The sequence below is a fragment of the Orycteropus afer genome, unplaced genomic scaffold (genome assembly GCF_000298275.1).
Source record: "Orycteropus afer afer isolate SDZICR_OR568_19922 unplaced genomic scaffold, OryAfe1.0 scaffold00127, whole genome shotgun sequence".
Taxonomy (NCBI): domain Eukaryota; kingdom Metazoa; phylum Chordata; class Mammalia; order Tubulidentata; family Orycteropodidae; genus Orycteropus; species Orycteropus afer.
In genome coordinates, this window is record NW_006921714.1 from 2195160 (window position 1) to 2214325 (window position 19166).

Below are 19166 nucleotides of genomic sequence, written 5' to 3' on the forward strand. Positions count from 1 at the left end.
TGTTCAGCTTGTGTGCCCATGAATCCACTTGTAAATCACTGTTACTGTTATTGCAGGATTGTGTGTGTAAGAGTATTTACCTTGGTTGCCTTTAACTCCTGTGCTCCTCCCAGTGTCTTCCTCTGCCTTGATCATTTTGTACTGACCTCCCCCTTATTGCTTATTGCCTTTCCCTTCACCCAAGTTAATATGTGTCTACCTTTTAGTTAGCAGCGCTGGTGGCATAGTGCCTAAGGCCTTTGACTGCTAACCAGAAGGTTGGCAGTTCAAACACACTAGGCACTCCTCAGAAGGAAGGTTGGGCAATCTACTTCCGTAGTGGTAACTGCCTTGGAAACCCCAGAAGGGGTCGCTACGGGTCGGATCTGACTAGATAGCAGTGAGTTTGGTTTTGGTGCCCTTTAGTTAGTGATTTCCCCTCCTTTCCCCTCCCACTTGATAAAGTTCAAAGAATGTTGCTTTCTATATGTAAACCTTTTCTTGACTTTTCATAGTACTTGTTTCACACAATATTGGTCCTTTCGTGACTAATTTTACTCAGCAGAATATCCTCCAGGTTTATCCATTATATGAGGTGTTTTGCATATTCGTTATTCTTAAACGTTGCATAGTATTCCATTGTGTGTACACATCCTAGTGTGTTTAGCCATTCATCTTTTTTGGGGCACATAGATTGTTTCCATCTCTTTGTCATTGTCAATAATGCTGTGATGAACCTAGGTGTGCAGGTATCTTTTTATGTCGTGCCTCTTATTTCTCTAGGATGTATACCTAGTAGTGCGATTGCTGGATCATGTGGTATATCTATTTACAACTTTTTAAGCAAGCATCATACTGTTTTCTATAGTGTTTGCACCATTTTACTGTCCCATCAGCCATGGATGAGGGTTCCAGTCTCTCCACATCCTTACCAGCATTTGTTGTTTTCTGATTTTTTGAACTTTGCTATTAATGCTATTGTTTGGATTTGCATCTGCCTAATGGCTAATGATTGCAAGCATTTTTTCATGTACTTGTTGGCCACCTGAATGTCTTCTTTGGCGAAGTGTCCTCCGCCCACTTTTTAATTGGATTTTCTTTTTGGAATTGAGGTGCTGAAGTTTTCTATAAATTTTAAAGATCAGTCCTTTGTCTGATACGTCACTGCCAAAATTTTTCCCAATCTGTAGGTTTTTTCATTCTTTTGGTGAAGTCTTTGGATGCACATAAATGTTGAATTTTTAGGAGGTCCCAGTTGTGTAGTTTGTCTTCTACTGTTTGTGCATTTTTAGTTATGTTGATGATACATTTACGTCATGTGTTAGATCCCCTAAATTTGCCTTCATTTTTCCTTTGATGATCTTCATAGTTTTAGGTTTTATATTTAGGTCTCTGATCCATCTTGAGTTAGTTTTTATGTACGGTGAAAGATATGGTTCTTGTTTCATTTTTCTTCAAATGGATATCCAGTTTTGCCATCACCATTTGTTAAAGAGACTATCTCTCCCTTACTTAGTGTGTTTTAGCTCATTGTCAAAGATTAGCTGTCCATAAAAAACAAAACCAAACTCACTGCCATCAAGTCGATTCCAACTCACAGCGACCCTCTTTGGGTTTCTGAGGTGGTAAATCTTTACAGAAGTAGATTCCTCAGTCTTCCTTCCATGGAGTGGCTGGTGGGTTTGAAGCACCAACCTTCTGGCTAGTAGTCAAATGCCTTAGGTACTACGCCACCAAAGCTCCCAACATATATATATATACACACAAAACATTATATTATATTATATTATATTACATTACATTATATTATATTATATATGTATAGTATATATATATATATGTATTATATAATATATATAATATATATATAATATATAAACAAAATATATTTTAATGTATAAACAAAATATATTTTAGTGCCTAAGGCATTTGACGGCTAACCAGAAGGCTAACAGTTCAAACCCACCAGCTACTCCTCGGAAGGAAGGTTGGGCAATCTACTTCCATAGTGATATCGCCTCAGAAACCCAAGTCAGATCTGACTCAACGTCAGTATGTTTGGTTTAGTTTGGTATGTGCAAAAGCATGAAAAATTTTCAGGTGACTAGGAATAAATCTAGGAGCCCTGGTGGCACAACATTTAAGCTCTTGGCTGCTAACCAAAAAGCTGGTGGTTCTCACCCACTCAGCTGCTCCACAGGAGAAAGATTTACTTCTGTAAAGACTGCAGCCAAGAAAGCCCTATGAGGCAGTTCTACCATGTCATGTGGGAGCCTATGAGTTGGAATTGACTTCACGGTACCCAACAACCACAGCAGAAGCAGAAATAAATCTAGTAAAAAAAAATTTACTGAAAATCTGGTAAAAAATGGGGAACATTATATTGAAGAAAATCATAAAACTTAATGAAAAATATTTTTTAAAGGCTTGAATGATTATAGAGATAAAATGGCTATGGACTGGGGAGCCCATGTCAGAAACACAATTTTTCCCAGAGCTAGTACATTCTCTCCAAACGGTGGGGCATAGTTACAACCAAAATCTCAACAGACTTTCTTTTTTCATCAAACTTACAAACTGATTTGAAAATTTATATTAAAGTTCAAGGGCCTGAGAATAGCCATGGTACTTCTAAAGAACAAGATACAGAGAGGAGCCTGTCTCACATGTAACAAAGGTGTAAGAAGGAAGAAAGAGTGCCAGTCTCATAGGGATGGGCAAACTGAGCAATGGAACCAAGCAGAGAGCTCAGAAGGAGCCCTCCACACACATGGACGTTTGACTCATGACAAAGGGGGCACTGTGGATCAATGAGGAAAGGACTTTTGTGATGTTGGGACAACTAGGTATCCATATGGGAAAAAAAAAGACCTGGCTCTGTCACACCATACACACACATACGATAATCAATTCCAGATGAATGCCCAGGTTTAAGTGTAAAAGATAAAACAAGAGGGCTTTTAGAAGACAAGATAATCAAGGTACCCTGGTGGTGCAGTGGTTAAGCATGCAGCTGCTAACCAAAAGGTTGGTAGTTTGAACCCACCAGCTGCCCTTTGGGAGAATGATATGGCAGTCTGGTTCTAAAAAGATTACAGCCTGGGAAACCCAGGGGGCAGTTCTATTCTATCCAATAGGGTTGCTGTGAGTGGGAATCAACCACCTGGCAACAAGGTTTAGAAAAATATTTTCAAGATCACTGAGAAGGGAAAAGGTTCTTAAAACATAGAGATCCCTATGGAGATAGTACTAGGTATAGGAAAAAGATTTATAAACTTAATGACTTTAAAATTAAGAATTCCTGTTATTAAAGGTCATCACTAAGAGAAAGCAAAAATAAGCTACAAATTGGAAGAAGAATTTAACAACATATACAACCAACAAAAGGAGTTGTAACCATAATATGTGAAGAAATAATTTGTAAGAAAAGGTCTACCCAATCGTGAAAGAGGAAAAAATGTGTACAAGTACTACACAAAAGAGAGAATCTAAAAGACCAATTGTTGTTGTGTGCTGTCGAGTCGGACCCAACTCATAGCGACCCCTCCTTGGGTTTCCGAGGCAGTAGCTCTACCGAAGTAGACTGCCCAACCTTCCTTCCGAGGAGTGGCTGGTGGGTTTGAACCACCAGCCTTCTGGTTAGCAGTCAAGTGCCTTAGGCACTATGCTACCAGAGCTCCTAAAAGACCAATAGACAAATGAAAAAAATGTTCACCCTACCGCTGCTGACTGCTCTGAACGTGATCACAGTAAAAGGTCCTGGACGGAGTCGAGAAAAATGTGAAACAAAATTCAAAACTCATAAAGAAAGACCAGGCTTATTGGTTGGTTAGAGACTGGTGGACTCCTTGGACTATATAGTCTGTAGACACCCTTCAAGCCTGGAACTGAACTCACCGTTTTGGCTCAACTTTCAGCCAAATGACAAGCCTATAAAGTGAACAATAACACCAGGGAGTACACTCATTAGAACATTCAACCATACAGGATCAAAGGGGCAGCATTTGCCCAGGGATAAAGCTCAGAAGCTGGAAATGGACAGGAAAGAAGGACTAAGGGAAATGGTAAACATAGGGAGGGAGTGGGAAGAGTGTTGTTACATTGTGCAGATTGCAATCAATGTTACAAATGTATATGAACTGTTGAATGGACAACCGATTTGCTCTATAAATTTTCACCCAAATCACAACTGAAAGAAAAAAAAAGTTGAACCTCATTAGTAAGGTGGGAAATATAAATTAAAACTCACAACGTGATACCATTAACCAGCTACCATATTGTCAGAAATAAGAAGTCTGACACCACCAAGTACTGGTGAGAAATGCAGTCACAGGGGCTCTCAGGCACTATGGGCAGGAGTGTAAACTGACACAACTGCTTTGGAAAACTGTCTGGAATTATCTGGGAAAAGGTGAAGCTACACATATCCTATAACCCAGCAATTTCACTTGTAGCTGTACCCCTGGAGAAATGCTTGCCGATGTGCGCAAGGAGACCTGGACGAGATTCTTTTCAGTGACACTGTTCACAAGAAGCTAAACTAAAAACAACCTGCACACCTATTTACAGTAGACGGGATAGAGAACATTTAGTATACATGAGTATAATAAAATACTCTGGTGTTTTGTCCCAAATGACACACCCACACACATAGCAATCATAGCACATTTAGGAAGATAACATGTATGGGAGTTGCATGGTTAGCAAAAAAAATATAACACGTTACTTGCTTAACAATGCAGTATTCGTCAGTATAAATGAATGAATCATTGCTGGGCAAGAAGGATGTACCTCAGGAATACCATGTTTTGCAAGAAAAGAAGTATAAGGATATATACAGTACAGCTTCATTTATTTAAATATTTTACATAGGCAAAAGCAATTTATTTATTACTTATTTAGGAGAACAAGCATACATGGTATAAAATGCAAGAACATGACCAACACAGAATTCAGGTCAGTGGGTGACTTCTGAGACAGGAGGAGGGAGAGGGAATAGAGGGACACACAGGGACTCCACCGGCCAGACGGTTGTTGTTCTTAAACTGAGAAGCAGTACACATGTGTTTGCTGTACTGTTGTTATTATTTTAAATTTTCTTTTATAAATATTGTTTTGTATTCAATATTTCATAATAGCAATTTTAAAGGATTCTAAAATACCAACATATCTGATAAACTTCAGTAACTGTGGTAGTAATTATAATATGAATACTTACCAATTGCTGAGTGATTAACGTGTACAAATGCCTTAAACACATTAACCAAATCAATTCTCACAATCTTCTGAGATGGGTACTTTATTATTCCGCTTTCACTCATGAGCAAATGAGGCTCAGAGAGATTTAGTGACTTGCTCAAAGGCAAACAACTCAAAAATGGGGGATTTGGAGTCTTAACTAGGTCTGCCTGACTCAAAGACTATGCCCTTACCACTACAAAAACTAAAAAGAAAACCAAATTCACTGTTGTTGAGTTGGTCCTGATTCATAGTGACCTCTCCTTGGGTTTCTGAGGTGGTATCTCTACAGAAGTAGATTGCCTAGCCTTCCTTCTGAGGAGTGGCTGGTGAGTTTGAACCACTAGCCTTCTGGTTAGCAGTCAAATGCCTTACGTACTACAAACCTTCCTTATTTCTCTCTTCCAGGAAGAAATGATCCTATAAGACCCCAGAAAATGGTTCTTGGTCTTAGTTTCCAAAGTAGCAGCCTATTTCTTGAGTTCCTTTAAGAAAGGATTCCTGGTTCCCACTATCCCTACAGTTGGGAAGTTCTTCACAATTGTGGCATCTTGTTAAGTCTCAGTTCTGCCTGGGGTGGCCTCCTAGGCTGATGTGGATAATTACCGAATGTTTGGGTCCCCGTTAAGCTTATCCAAGGCACTCAAAGCTACCTTCTAGTATCATTTCATGGTGACAATATGGATGGGTGTCACTGAGGAGACCAGTTGCCCCCCCCCCCCAAGGGCATTCAGCTGTCTTACTGGCAAAGAATACTGAATATACCATAGACTTCCAGAAGAAGGAGCAAATCTTGAAAGAAGTACAGCCAGAATGATTCCTAGAAGTGAGAATGGCCAGACTTTGTCTCTCAGACTTTGGCTATCTTATCAACAGGAACCAGTGCCTGGAGAAGGATGTCATGCTTGGTAGAGTAGAGGGTCAGAGAAAAAGGGGAGGACCCTCAACAAGATGGACTGAGGCAGTGGCTGCAGTGATGGGCTCAAGCACAGCAACGATCGGAAGTTTGGCGCGGGGCTGGCCAGCGTGGCGCTCTGTTGTACACAGCGTTGCTGTGATTGGAGGTGATGTGACGACACCTAACAACAACATCTGGTAACTAGTCAATGGTTGGACAGGAGTATCCCTAGTGGTGGGGAAGGTTTCCACCTCCACTAAGCACTCAGTCTGCTGTAGGTATGGTAGGTGGGACACCAGAAATATGGGAATCCCCGGGCTACGGAGAGCCTACAGTTCTGCCCGAGTCATGCTTGTCACAAACCAATCGATCGTACCCTGCAGCAGCCAGGATAAGTGTCCATCATCTTGTTTACGCTAGTGTTGAAATATTTTACACAGGTAGAGAAGAAACCATGGGATTTGTTGACTACATCTGGCCCCAATTTTAATAAAGTGACCTTGGGAGGAAGTTTCCTATCACAAAGGAAGAAATAGAAATATTTAAAAAGCAAACAAGTTCATGGCTGCTCTCAGACCTGCTGCCATATGCTTTGCTTTTTTGAGCTTATGGATTAACATTAAAATAACAGGCCTGCATTCCTGAAATGTCTCTACTGCTACTCCATACTTCTACCACTTGAAAAGGCTGTCAGCTGCTGTCCTTGGAGGCATTACCATATTAGCCACCACTGTGTACAGCTGACTGTGTGGGGTGGGTAGTAGTTTACTAACCCTCCTCCCAGTGACACCCGAGGCTACGGAGGCCAGAACCACTGGCTGGAGTCTACAGCCTAAAGAAGGTGTGTGTGTTGAGGGGTGGGAAGCAGGGAACACATTGCTTTACAAATACTGATGAGAGCAACGGAATTCAACGGCATCAGGTGGCATTTTACTGATGGGTAAAGGAGCAAATATATTTTAAAATGTTTTAACCACTTCAAGTTTCCGTGGCTAGACAGAGTTGGATAAAATCCAGAAATAGACTCAGTGTGCAGAAAAGCACGTTTGAGATCTACAAGAAGTCAAACACCGCAGCAAAGCTCCGTAATTCACTCTGCATAAATGGCCCACCCTACAAGAGAGATCTCTCAGAGGTTCCCTGGATCAGAACAAGAATGCTCTCCACGGGCAGGAGAGAGTGGCCTTTTCACTTGAAGACAAAGAAATGTCTGTGATGGGAATGTGTGAGCCACTTTTCCTAGGAGAGCTGTTGAAATGCACTAATTACAAGCACGGGAGAGGTGAGGAGGCAGAGCAAAGAAGCCAAGCTGACCCACTTAAAGCCTGCGGCCTGCACTCATTTCTGAGAGTGAGGAAACCAGCTTGGGCCACCTTCTGCATTCCTTCCCTTGGTCCCTCCCCCAAGCCGCCCCCTCCACGTTACTGAACCTACAAAAGAGACAACTGGAATCCCCAAGTATGCAGTGGAGTGTTTACTGTTTCTGGCCACTGTGTACTGGTTACTTAGCTACTACTACTGAGGATAAAATGGTAACCAAGTAGCCCAAAAGACAATGTCCTTCCCACAAAGGCGAACCAGCAGGCACTGTTGGGGGACTCAGGGGCGGATGTGAAGATAAATAGATGCCTCAGCATATGGCAGCTCAGTATGATGATTCTTACGTTATGCACAAACATCCATTAATTTAGTTAAGGAATTCCACTTTCTGGAGAATAAAACTCAGGCACAAAGGTGTCAGGTCATGTCACCAAAGATGTCTAAAGTACAGTGACCGCCCAGAGCTTGGGGAGCCCCTAATGACACAGGACACACATGCTCCAGAGCAATGTCCCCAAGTCGCAGCCATTTGAGTTGGTTCAGCCTGACTCTCACCACATCTGTGTACCTGTATTATTACATATTTAATATTTTTCTTTAAATTGATTTTAAAACAACTCATTTGTTAACTTCTTATTCTCTTCCCCCGAACAACAATCTCCATGAAATCACTTTGGTAGGCAGTTGTATTTTTCCAACGTACCTTTAAATAAATGTATAACTATTTAAATAAAAAAGTTCATCCACAATCCATCTAAAATCATCTTGAGTACCCAAAGGAATGCAGGGAGAAACAGCTGATAAAGTATTTTAACTAGTGGTGCAGTGGGTAAGGCATTTGGCTCCTAACCAGAAGGTCGGTGGTTCAAACCCATCAGCTGCTCCACAGAAGGAAGATGAGGCAATCTACTTCCATAAAGATTTACAGCCTTGGAAACCCAGTGGGGGTTGCTATGAATCAGAACCAACTTGATGGCAGTGGGTTTGGCTTCTTTTTTGTTTAATCCTATGTGAGGTCCCTGGGTGGTACAAACAGTTAAGCGTTCAATTATTAATCTAAAGGTTGGTTACCTGGATGCACCAGGCCATGGAAGAAAGGCCTTACGATCTGCTGCCATGAAAGATTACAGCCAAGAAAGCCCTATGGGGTCGCCATGAATCGGAATCAACTAGATGGCAATGGGTTTTAAATACTAGGTTAGAATCACCTAACAGACTATGTCTGTTTTTAATTATCAGGAAAAGACACAGCTAAAGAGAATTCTATACTATTTACCTCCAGAGGTGGCCATGAAATTTAGATTAGACAGACTGGAGAGCTGGAGGGAAGAGGAAGTAAATTCAACGACTTGTGAGGGCGGGAAACAAAGGCCAGAGTACTCACATAAAGTTTTCTGGATATTCACTGAGGGCCATGTCGATGATGTTCAGGGCATCGTGGTGATGCTTCTGTGCTGACAGCAGGAGAGCAAGGAGGTGCAGGGAGTTGGCATCATCACCTTGAAGTTGAAGAGCTTGGCGGACATAACCCAGAGCCTCTGGAATCTGGTTTAAAACAAAACCAAAAAGAATTTTTTAACACACTGAGACACTTTGGAAGGGGTAGGGTGGGCAACCTGCCCCACCCATACACACACACAAGAAGCCATTTTGAGATCTGATTTTCTGTAAATATCAGGATTCTAAGCCAAGTCTTTATGACGGCCCCAGGCCATTAAGCACACACGTGAAAACAGCTGCCCTCTTCAAGCAGCAGTTTGACTGCTGAAGTGATACTCGAGGCCCTGTTTCTCAGCACATCTGCCAGGCCAAGATCTCTTCTTTCTCTCCAAATAAACACTGTCTCTTTTTCCACAAAGCAGCTCTACTTTTGATTACGCCCAAGATGATTTCACTCTAACTGGAGTCATATTCAAATTGCCAGACGTTTTGAGTGGATTAAACCACCTCAGCTAACTGTTCTCATTTTTTAAAGTATTGTTGCGAAATTAAAATGCTTAATAAGCTAAAAAACCTTTAACAGAGTTTTCCAAATGTTCAGACGTCTGCGGTTCTTTTTAAGACCCTTTGTCTTAGATTTCCATTAGACGTTAAGGCAATATGCAAACACAAATAAAACCCCCACATCTTTCCAAACTATAACCCCACATAACTCAATCCAAGAAACAAATTGCAATGCCACATACAAAACAGATATATCCAATTCAAGGATGACCAGGTTCAAGGACAACCTTAGCCTTTAAAATGCAACAGACATCTAAGACTTTCTTCAAAACCATCCAAGCACAAGGGTCACAAAACACATACATAATGGATAGTCAAACACCCTAAATTCCATGCAAGTTTGACAGTAGCTAAGGAGCATTAGAACCCGAAGCCAGATTTTGAAATGTGCTTAGGATTGTAGTGTCCTTCACACCCACCCCAGGGACCTGACTGTCTCCTCTTCCACATCCTGTGTTGGACTATCTCCTTGGCTCTCCTGCATTGTCCAAACCTTCAGGAACCTCACTCCTTAGTGGCCAGCTCCAGTGTGGGTCCTCCCTAAGCCTATCAGCCTTCCTGTCTGAAATCCCACGTTTGATGGATTTAGGTTATAAATGCTGCTTTTGAACCACAGAACCATGGCTGTCACTGCTGGGAGGGGCATCACCCAGTCAACTCTTCATTTACATGGAGAAAGCAGAGGTTCAGAGCACTGACATTTCTTGATCAAGGTCACCCAGCTATTGAGTGACAGTGATGACAGCGGCCCTGCTGACCCTTTGCTCTCCCCCCAGGCAAATGGCATTGACTGTAAAGAATAAGAGGACCATGAACCTCCTATCCTGCCCCCATGGGCCAGCAGGGAAACAGCCATGGAGGGCTGGTGTCTTGATGCTGTGTGCCCACAGGGCTGCTACTGCATCTACAAAGCTCCATTCCCTTGCCCCCTCCCCAGGATGACAGCTACTGCATGGTGAGCATTCAACCTGGTATTATGGTGAGGGCTGAAAGGCAGGCTCTACTCATGGTGTTGATTTACAGAGATGACCAGAGAAATCAGGGTCAGACTGACACAGGTTTCAAAATGGTATCCTAAGGGTAGCTGAGTGGAAGGAACTCAAAGCTGTCTCGTTCACTCAACATGTATTATCGAGGGCCTACCACGTGCCAGGCCAGGGTAGAGCCCTGATGATGCCAGCCATGGGTCCCTGCTCTCCTGGAACCTGAGTGTAGGGAAAAAGGCAGACTCGGGTCAGGAGAGCTGAGCAAGAGGCAGGAGAGCAGGCTGCTACAGAAGGAGCTTCCTGGAGGAGCGAGGGAAGTTCCTGACGGAGGGTCAGTCACTGGCCCAGGTCTGCTCCCGCAGCAGCTCTTCACAGGCGTAGCTCAGGCTGGCCGGGGGCCACACCGTACCAGGTGAGAGGACCTTGATGGGGCAGGGATCTTGGTTTCCTCCAGCCCCAGGTCACCAAAGAGAGCCATCCCCCGGAAACCAGGAAGTCAGACACAGGCCTAAAGCCCGGGCCTGCCAGAGGAATGGTGTGTCTGGGTACTGACCTTTGATTCACCCTGGCAGGCAGCGCTCAGGAATGTGCTGGGGTTACCACCAGTGTCTTGCAGCTGGTGGGCAGGCAGGCATGTGACCAGAGTCTCCAGAACAACTGGGAAGGACAAGAGGGTAGAATGGCCAACGTGGCTTCTGAAGGCTGTCTTTGTGGGAAGGCGGAGGCCAGGGAAGTTTGTCCCTCCAGCAAGGAGAATGCCATTGGGTCTCTATTTCAAGCAGCTGCTGTGTGTAATTGTTTCTCTTGTCTATGTATTGTCACAGAGCTGGTATGTTTTCGTCTATGTCTGCTGCCATCTTCTTATCAATCACTAATACCATCTGACAACTGGGCCCCAACCAGTGACTAAATCCCCACCATATAACTCAGAACTGCAGTCTTCTACCCTGTTCCGACTAGCAGGTGACAAAGACTGTTTGGTGAGGGCTGGGTTCAGGATATCGCCACGTGCTACACCCCATACTGCCACACGACCACAGGCTGGGCCTCCAGATTTGTAGCCATAACTTCTCAAAGTGGAGCTTGGGAACTCCTGTGTCTTCACAGAAGATGCTCAAACAGACCCACACCCCAAAGGTCTTCCCTGAGGAGTGAGCATCCTCTGAGAAGAGCCCTAGTGCTGAGTCAGCCTCCTGAGAGGAGCTCGGGGTACTGCACTGAGACAGAAGAGAAGGGACCAAGTTTGGAGCACATCAGAGGAAGGAGCTCACCTGTCTGGAGATGGCAAGCTGCAGAGCCAGGTAGAAAGCTGCTTGGTGATCTGTAGGTGACAGGTTGTGGGCCCTGAAAGAGCATATATGGCTGTTAGAAAATAGGAGAGGCCATCTCGACTGTCCTGATCAAACAAGTCCTCACATTTGCATTTTTATTCCAAGGCCACATTTTCAGTTTAACTATTTATATGTATTTATATATAATTTTTGATGTTGTTGAGGACATACACAGCAGAACCAGTTCAACAATCTCTACGTGTTCCACTCAATGACACTGATCACACTCTGTGAGTTACGTAACCATTCTCACCCTCCTTCTCTGAGTGGTTCCTCCCCATTAAATAAACTCACTACCCCCAGTTCCTATCGAACCTTTCAAGTTGCTGTTATCTGTTTGATCCCATACAGAAAAGCTTAAAAGCACATCATACTCAGAGCCGACATTCTTTACCAGGTGTTGGTGTTCTGTGCCGTCGAGTTGGACCCGACTCATAGAGACCCCTCTGAGGCAGTATCGCTACGGAAGTAGATTGCCCCATCTTCTTTCTGAGGCTAAACTAGCCTTTCTGGTTTAAGGTTAAAGGTCTGAAGATGATTTCAGGGCAACAGTTTTAGAGGTTCATCCAGCCTCCATGGCTACAGAAAGTCTGGAGCCCATGAAGATTTTAAATTCTATTCTACGTTTTACCCCCTTTTGATCAGGATTCTTTCATAGAATCTTTGATCAAAATGTTTAGTAATGGTAGCCAGGCACCATCCAGTAATTCTGGTCTCAGGGCAAAGGAGGCAGCTGTTCATGGGGTCAATTAGCTATACATCCTGTTTCCTCCTCCTGTTCCTGACTCTCCTCTTCCTCCATTGCGCCAAGGGCATGGAGATCAATTGCTATGCCTTTGTTCACCACCTAATGTAAAAGTAATTTTCCTCTTACCACTGCACATAGGTGTAACATAGTAGCATGTTCATTTTGTCTAGTGTTTAGAATGGCAGCCAATGATCCTAGGAGTTGAAGAGGGCTGGGGAGGCTGGAGGTGAAGATAGGCCCTGAGACTGGGCCTCCCATCAGACTCTTCCTGTGGCTGGGTGGAAAAGGCCCTGTGTCATGATGGCCCAGGAGAGCCATGTGTGTACTTGGCAAGGCAATGGCTGCTTTGGTTAAGTTTTGGGTTGGCCTTAACACTACTTCATCCAAATTTCTGGGTTTAAGAGAAACATTATGAAAGTGGAAGACCCAGTTCTTTCGTAAAATGAGATTTTTGATGAGGGAAAAGAAACTCACTCAGCCTTTTGAAGGTTCCATTAAGTTCTGTGTAATTTACAAATTTGCTCCATACAACTATGATTTGTAAAACTTTGTGGTAAGGCATTAGATTTAATTTGATTAAACTGGCTCTTGACACAGAACAGGAAGAAGCTATGATGCTTCCTAATTTATTGCAAACAAGGACTTTTTGCTTTTATGTGGAAGTCAACTGTATTTCACCATGAGCAATACGGTGACTATGCACAAGATATAATTCTGTGTTGCACAGTCTGGTGGTGAGAGAAAAACAAACTTTATCTTCTTTAAAAAGGGAGCATACTAATTACCAACGGTGGGAACCAGAGAGTAAACAAACCTTCATGCTGTTCTGTCAACATTCTGTGATTAACAAAATCTTTGACTGGCAGAAGACGAATTCAAGATAAAAAAGAAAACCAAATCATTAAGGATCCAACTGTGGCCAACACGCCAAGGATGGCTCTCTCCAGTAACAAGGTCTCTACCTGAGTTGTCGGCTGTGTGCTGTGGGGAGAAGAGCCAGAGGCTCCATTCAGCAAAGATGCAGTGTCCACTCATTCAGGGCACTGTGTCGGCAAATATGAGCTATAATTCCAGGTGCAGGATGGGGGTAAAGCAGAGGCTACTCCTGTCCTTTCTTGACCTTAAGGGCAAGGCACCTGTGAATTCCTGGGGAATCTTCATGGTACCTGGCCTTACACACAGCCTTGGGACTTCTACCACCTGTGTTCAAGAGCATGAGGTTGAACATTCACTGTGTTGCTCTTTTAAATGCCTTATTTCTATCAAAGGTCTACTCGGCACTTTCTAGTTGTTTCTATTTACAAATATTGGTTTTCTATGAATTTATCATCAAAGAATGTTTCCTTTAGTGTTCATAGAATGTAGCACTGGAATGCCATGGTTTATGTCTCTCCCAATTATTTAGGAAAAATAAGAAATGAATTATGAGAAAGACTTCACATTATTTACTTAATCTTCTTTCACAATTACTACAGCCAGGCTTCCACAGCCCGTGAAAAGAATTTCTCTGATTTGCAATTTTCTCACCCTAGTTCAATTTTTTTTTTTTTTTTTGGACATAATTTTAAACCAGATCATGGTTGCCCCTACCCAACATCAACCACATGAAAAGCTGGCAAAGGTCTGGGAAATTCAGGGTGTGGATAAAGAGAGTTCTGGCCAAAGGCCCTGCCCCAGCCTCATCAAACGATTATCAACTGTTGGCCACAGCATTGTGAAAGAAACAACCAGAAGTTCTGGAAACCCAGGCATTTCTGGGGTACACTGGGGCAGCATCTGAAAGGAGCCTAAAGGATGTCCTTCTACTGCCAAATTTCTAATGAGGTGTAACTCAGACACGTGCATTAAAAACATCATTTCCGTCACTTGGCTGATGAGTGAAACTGACCACTTCAGCTTGCAAAGGAGATGAAGAGAATGCCAAAGGAAATGAGGGAAAGCACGTGGTGCTGGCAACTTCCTGTAGCTGCCAGGAACTGGCTGCGGTTGTGCAGGACAGCCGCACCAGCTCTGCACCTGTGACAAAGTCCCGTGGCTCTGCCCCAGTACCCTGTGGACAGAAGTCGCCAAGCAGTGCAGGCGAGAAGGAAGACATATGCGTTCTGGAAAATTACAAGCCTGCTGGACCTGACTCAAGCATCTAAAACAGCTCCACTGACTCTCCATACAGGGAGCACCTGGCAAGACTGCTAAGAGAAACCCAGAGTCCTAAAACTGCCAGCACAGGGACCCTCACCAAGCACGTCCCTTGTCAAAGCACCCCCACATCCATTCATTCAATTTCTCTTCTGTGAAGAAAGACTTGTCAGGTTGTTGGGCCACCGAGACTGCCTGTCCTTCTATGATGTTATGTGCAACCTACAGGGTATGAGTTGGAATCGACTTGATGGCACAACAAAAACAACTGGGATGCCAGGCCCGATGCCAGCCTCAGGGCACCTAGAGAGGAATCAGACAAGTGCTTGCCCTTCAGGAGTTCCCACCAGAGGGGACCCAACGTGGTCATGACAGACCAGTGGGCAAAGTGCCCAGAGACAGGCAAGTCAGGCTGCAAGCGGGAACCCTAAAATGGGCCAGCAGATCACCCTGACCAGAACCCAGAATGCCTAGGGGTCTACTTGAGGTCTAGCACTCTTACACACTCCAGTTCCAACATTCTCTAGAGCTGAACCAAGAGTAGAGAGCCAGCTGATCAACTGTGACCCTGGATGGTAAGACACATACCTTATAGCAACAAGAACTACAAGTTACAAGCATCAATTATTAAACATCATCTCCAAGAATACCCAGTCAAAGAAGCAGGGCCAGAAGGAGAACAGAGGGTGAGTGAGTCCAAGGTCTGTGTCTCTCCCATATCACCCTGCTGCTTTGTTTGGTCGTTTCTCCTTGAAGTCTCCTTCAGTCTCGGTTATGGCAGATGTGTGATTAGAGTATATAAATTAAGAACAAAATTTAAAAATCTGGTTAAATCTATTATTACTCAAGAACCTGCCATGAGTTAAACACAGAGTGACCAATGTGCCCTGGTTTGCCTAGAACGTTCCTGGTTCCAGCTCTGAAAGTCTCATATCCCAGAAAACTGCTCAGACCCTGAAAAACCAGAATGGTTGGTCACCCTACACACACAAAATGCATCACACTCAAACTCAAGACAGGAGGGAGACAGGAAAATAATGTGGGATTGTGCTCCCTAGACCTCACTAAGCGACACACACACATGCTACCATGCCACATGCCACCTCTCCCTCATAAGCAGTCTGGCCCTGCCCTCAGAAAGCTCCTTTCTGCTGCTATGGAGCAACTCAAACAGTCTCTAGCGTTACGGTGTGCTTTCCTCTGGAGGATGGAAGAGGCCCTACAACAGCAACTCAGACCAATTCAGCATCTTCAGAAAGCCTGGCAACAACATATTGTTTCTGTTCACTGTCTACCAGCCACTTCGTGGGAGAAAGATGTGCCAGTCTGCTTCTGTCAAGATTTCAACCTTGGAAACCCTCTGGGCAGATCTCTGTTCTATGAGGTTGCTATGAATCAGAATTGACTTGACAGTAGTGGGTTTGGTTTTGCGTTTGATACCTTTACACAGGGCAAAGGAATTGGTTTAGCTGCCCAGGGTGAGCTTACAAGAGTATGCTCACTATTCAATGCAGTCACACAAATGTGATGTCTTTAAAAATCGTCTTCCTGGAGTTCCGGCAAGGTGGCAGAATAGGCAGACAAGCTACACAGACCCTCTGTAACAAAGCAATGAGAATCCAATTGAAACTGATCCAGAAGATGTTCCTAGAACACTGAGCTTTGAAGGGAAGGATAAAGAAGTAGATTAAATACCAACTAGTAGAAGAACTTGAATGAAAACAGTGAGTAAGGAGACATACAGAGCTGTGGACTGCTGGCTGTTCTGAGGGCATAGCCATTTTGAACATTTCCCAATAGCAAGCTAAGAATTGGCTCTGCTCAACAAGACTGCATGGACAAAAATTGCACTGGTGCCTGACGACCAGAAGGGAGAAAAGCGAGGAAGGGGATAAATAGGCAGACCTGTGGACTGCCGGCAGCTGTCCTGAAGGCATAGCCATTTTGGATGTTTACAAGTGGCCAGTGCAGCTGTTTGGAGTGTGTGTGGGTGGCATTTTTGCTTGAACTATGACCTGGGAGTAGGCTCCACCTGCCAAGGTCAACACGGGCAGCCACACTGGAGACCAACGACTAGTTGTTGTTGATATGTGCCGTCAAGTCGGACCCAACTCACTGTGACCCCTCCTTGGGTTTCCGAGGCAGTATCACTATGGAAGTGAATTTCCCAACCTTCCTTCTGAGGAGTGGCTGTGGGTTTGAACCACCAGTCTTCTGGTTAGCAGTAAAGTGCCTTAGGCACTATGCTACCAGAGCTCCTACTGATGACTAGAGAAGTGCGATATTCTGCTTATTGCTCTTGTGTCCCACACCCTCTTGGTGAACAGGGGTGTGGCCACCATCACCCACTCCCCACCTCCACCCACCTTCTTGACCTGCAGAGGCTCCATCCTGGTTGGTGCCCTGACAGAGCCTGGGTGCCGAGCCCTGACCCCCACAGTTTTGTTTTTGTTTGTATGTTTTTAAATTATTCTTTATATCTTCTTTTTTTCCTCTTTCTCATCCCTGGTTCTTGTTTTCTTTTTTTTTCCTCTTCTTTTTTTCTTTTCTTCCCTTCTGGTTTCCTTCTTTTTTCTTTCTTTTGGTTCTTCCCATACCCTGTTTTTTCTTTTGCAGTTTTCCCTATTCCTTTACTCTTGCTCTTTTCTCTCATTCCTCCCTCCCTAGATGTTGTGACACTTTATCTCCTTTTCTCATTATCTTTCTTTTATGATTTTTAAATATATTTTGAAAATTTTTCCTCTTATTTATTGCATTTCTTTTTTGCAATTGTTCCTGTTTGTTTATGTGGTTTGAGTTTTTTGTTCTCTTGTTTTTGCTTTTTGGTGGCTTATTTATTTATTCATCTAAATGGGAGACAGCATCATTCCCACACAACCCAACTATACTGGCACCTCCTGCAGCCCCATCCACTGAGGGCCACCACCTGCTTTTGCACCAAATGCCCAATGAAAAATGGCAGCCAATATGAGCTCCAGTCACCCTCAACTGTCCTTCAGGAACAGCTAACAGAGATCTGTGCACACATTCTCATTCTCTTTCATGCTCACTGGGAGACAGGTGGAGAGTGCATAAGTGCTAACAACTAGCGAATAGAGGAGCACAATACCCAGCTCATAGAGATATATCAAAATAAAATAAGGAGGAAAAATCCTGTATGAATCACACAAACATACAACCACAAACTAAACATAAACGCAACAATAGCATAATGTCTCAGAGACAACAGACCATCACAGTCCACACACACACACACACACACACACACAAAACAAGATAAAGTTGTAGAAACAATGCACCAGGATACAAACCCAGAAAACATCCCTAAGGAAGAAGAGCATTGGAACTCCCTGATAAGGAATTCAGAACAATTATATTTAGGTACCTTCAATGGATTGAGAGACAGATCAAGGAAAACACTGACAATATCAAGGAAAACATTGATAAAATTAAGGAAAACAAAGACAAAACTCTAGAACAATTTAGGAAAATAATACAAGAACAAATTAACAAAATGAACAAAAAAATAGAAATAATACAAAAACAATAAACAGATATCCAGAAGATTAATGCTAAGAGTTCAGAAATAGATAACACACTTAAGGGACAAAAGAGTAGAATCGAATAAATGGAAGACAGAATTAATGAGATTGAAGACAAATACCTCAATACAACTTTCTTTTTTTTTTTTTAATGAACTTTTTATTTGGGAATAATTTTAATCAATACAATTTTCTTAAGGGATCAATTAGACAAAAGATCAAAACATAATAAGAAAAGCCAAGATTCATGTGGAATACCACCAAGAGGAATAATCTATGTGTAACTGGAATTCCAGAAAAGGAAGAGACAAAAACACAGAGAAAACTGTTGAAGATATGTTGGAAGAAAATTTCCCTAATATGATGAAAGAGGAGAATATAGCAATTCAAGAAGTTCAACAACAAAATGGAGTCTCATCAGTGAACAGCACATTTTTTTTCCCCCCCTCTGGCATCTAGGGACTTGGAAAACTAGGTACAACAGTTTGAATTAGGAACTTTGGTGCTCTGAACAGCTCACTGAATCAGAGTGCACCAAACACAGAAGAGCAGAATTAGAGGAAAGGCACAGGGAGATTATCTAGGAGAGAGCTACTGGCAGAGGACGGATGGGCAATCAAGAGAGACCATTGCAAACTTTCCTGGGGCAGTCACTGTCTGCATACTTACCTGTTTTCTTCTTCTTTCCTCCACTTTTTCTTTTTTTGGGTTACTGTTCCTGAGTGATTTCAGGGTGTATTTTTTGCCCATGTGATTTTACTTTTTTCAATGGTTCTTCAATTGTAATTTTTGCCCAAATGAGTGGGAGACAGCAAGAGTCCCCATAAGATACAAGTACACCCACATCTCCTGCAACTTCACTTACTGAGCAAGAGCCAGCACCTCCTTCTCCACCAATGGGCCAACAATAAAAAACCACCAAGAAGAGCCTGAATCACCCTTGGCTGCTCTTCACAAACAATTAACTGAGATCTTAATACAATA

The 19166-nt window shown here is 43.2% G+C and overlaps 1 protein-coding gene across 1 annotated transcript in view; it reads right to left on the reverse strand.

The window, feature by feature from the left end:
• The window catches only part of TTC7B (tetratricopeptide repeat domain 7B), a 397140-nt gene that overhangs the window by 149934 nt on the left and 228040 nt on the right, over positions 1-19166 (reverse strand). Inside the window, exons 12-13 of the mRNA XM_042781492.1 lie at positions 11697-11769; positions 8820-8980 (exon numbers count right to left, since the gene is read on the reverse strand). Of these exons, the coding sequence (XP_042637426.1) occupies positions 8820-8980; positions 11697-11769 (234 nt within the window). The remainder of the gene's footprint in view (positions 1-8819; positions 8981-11696; positions 11770-19166) is intronic.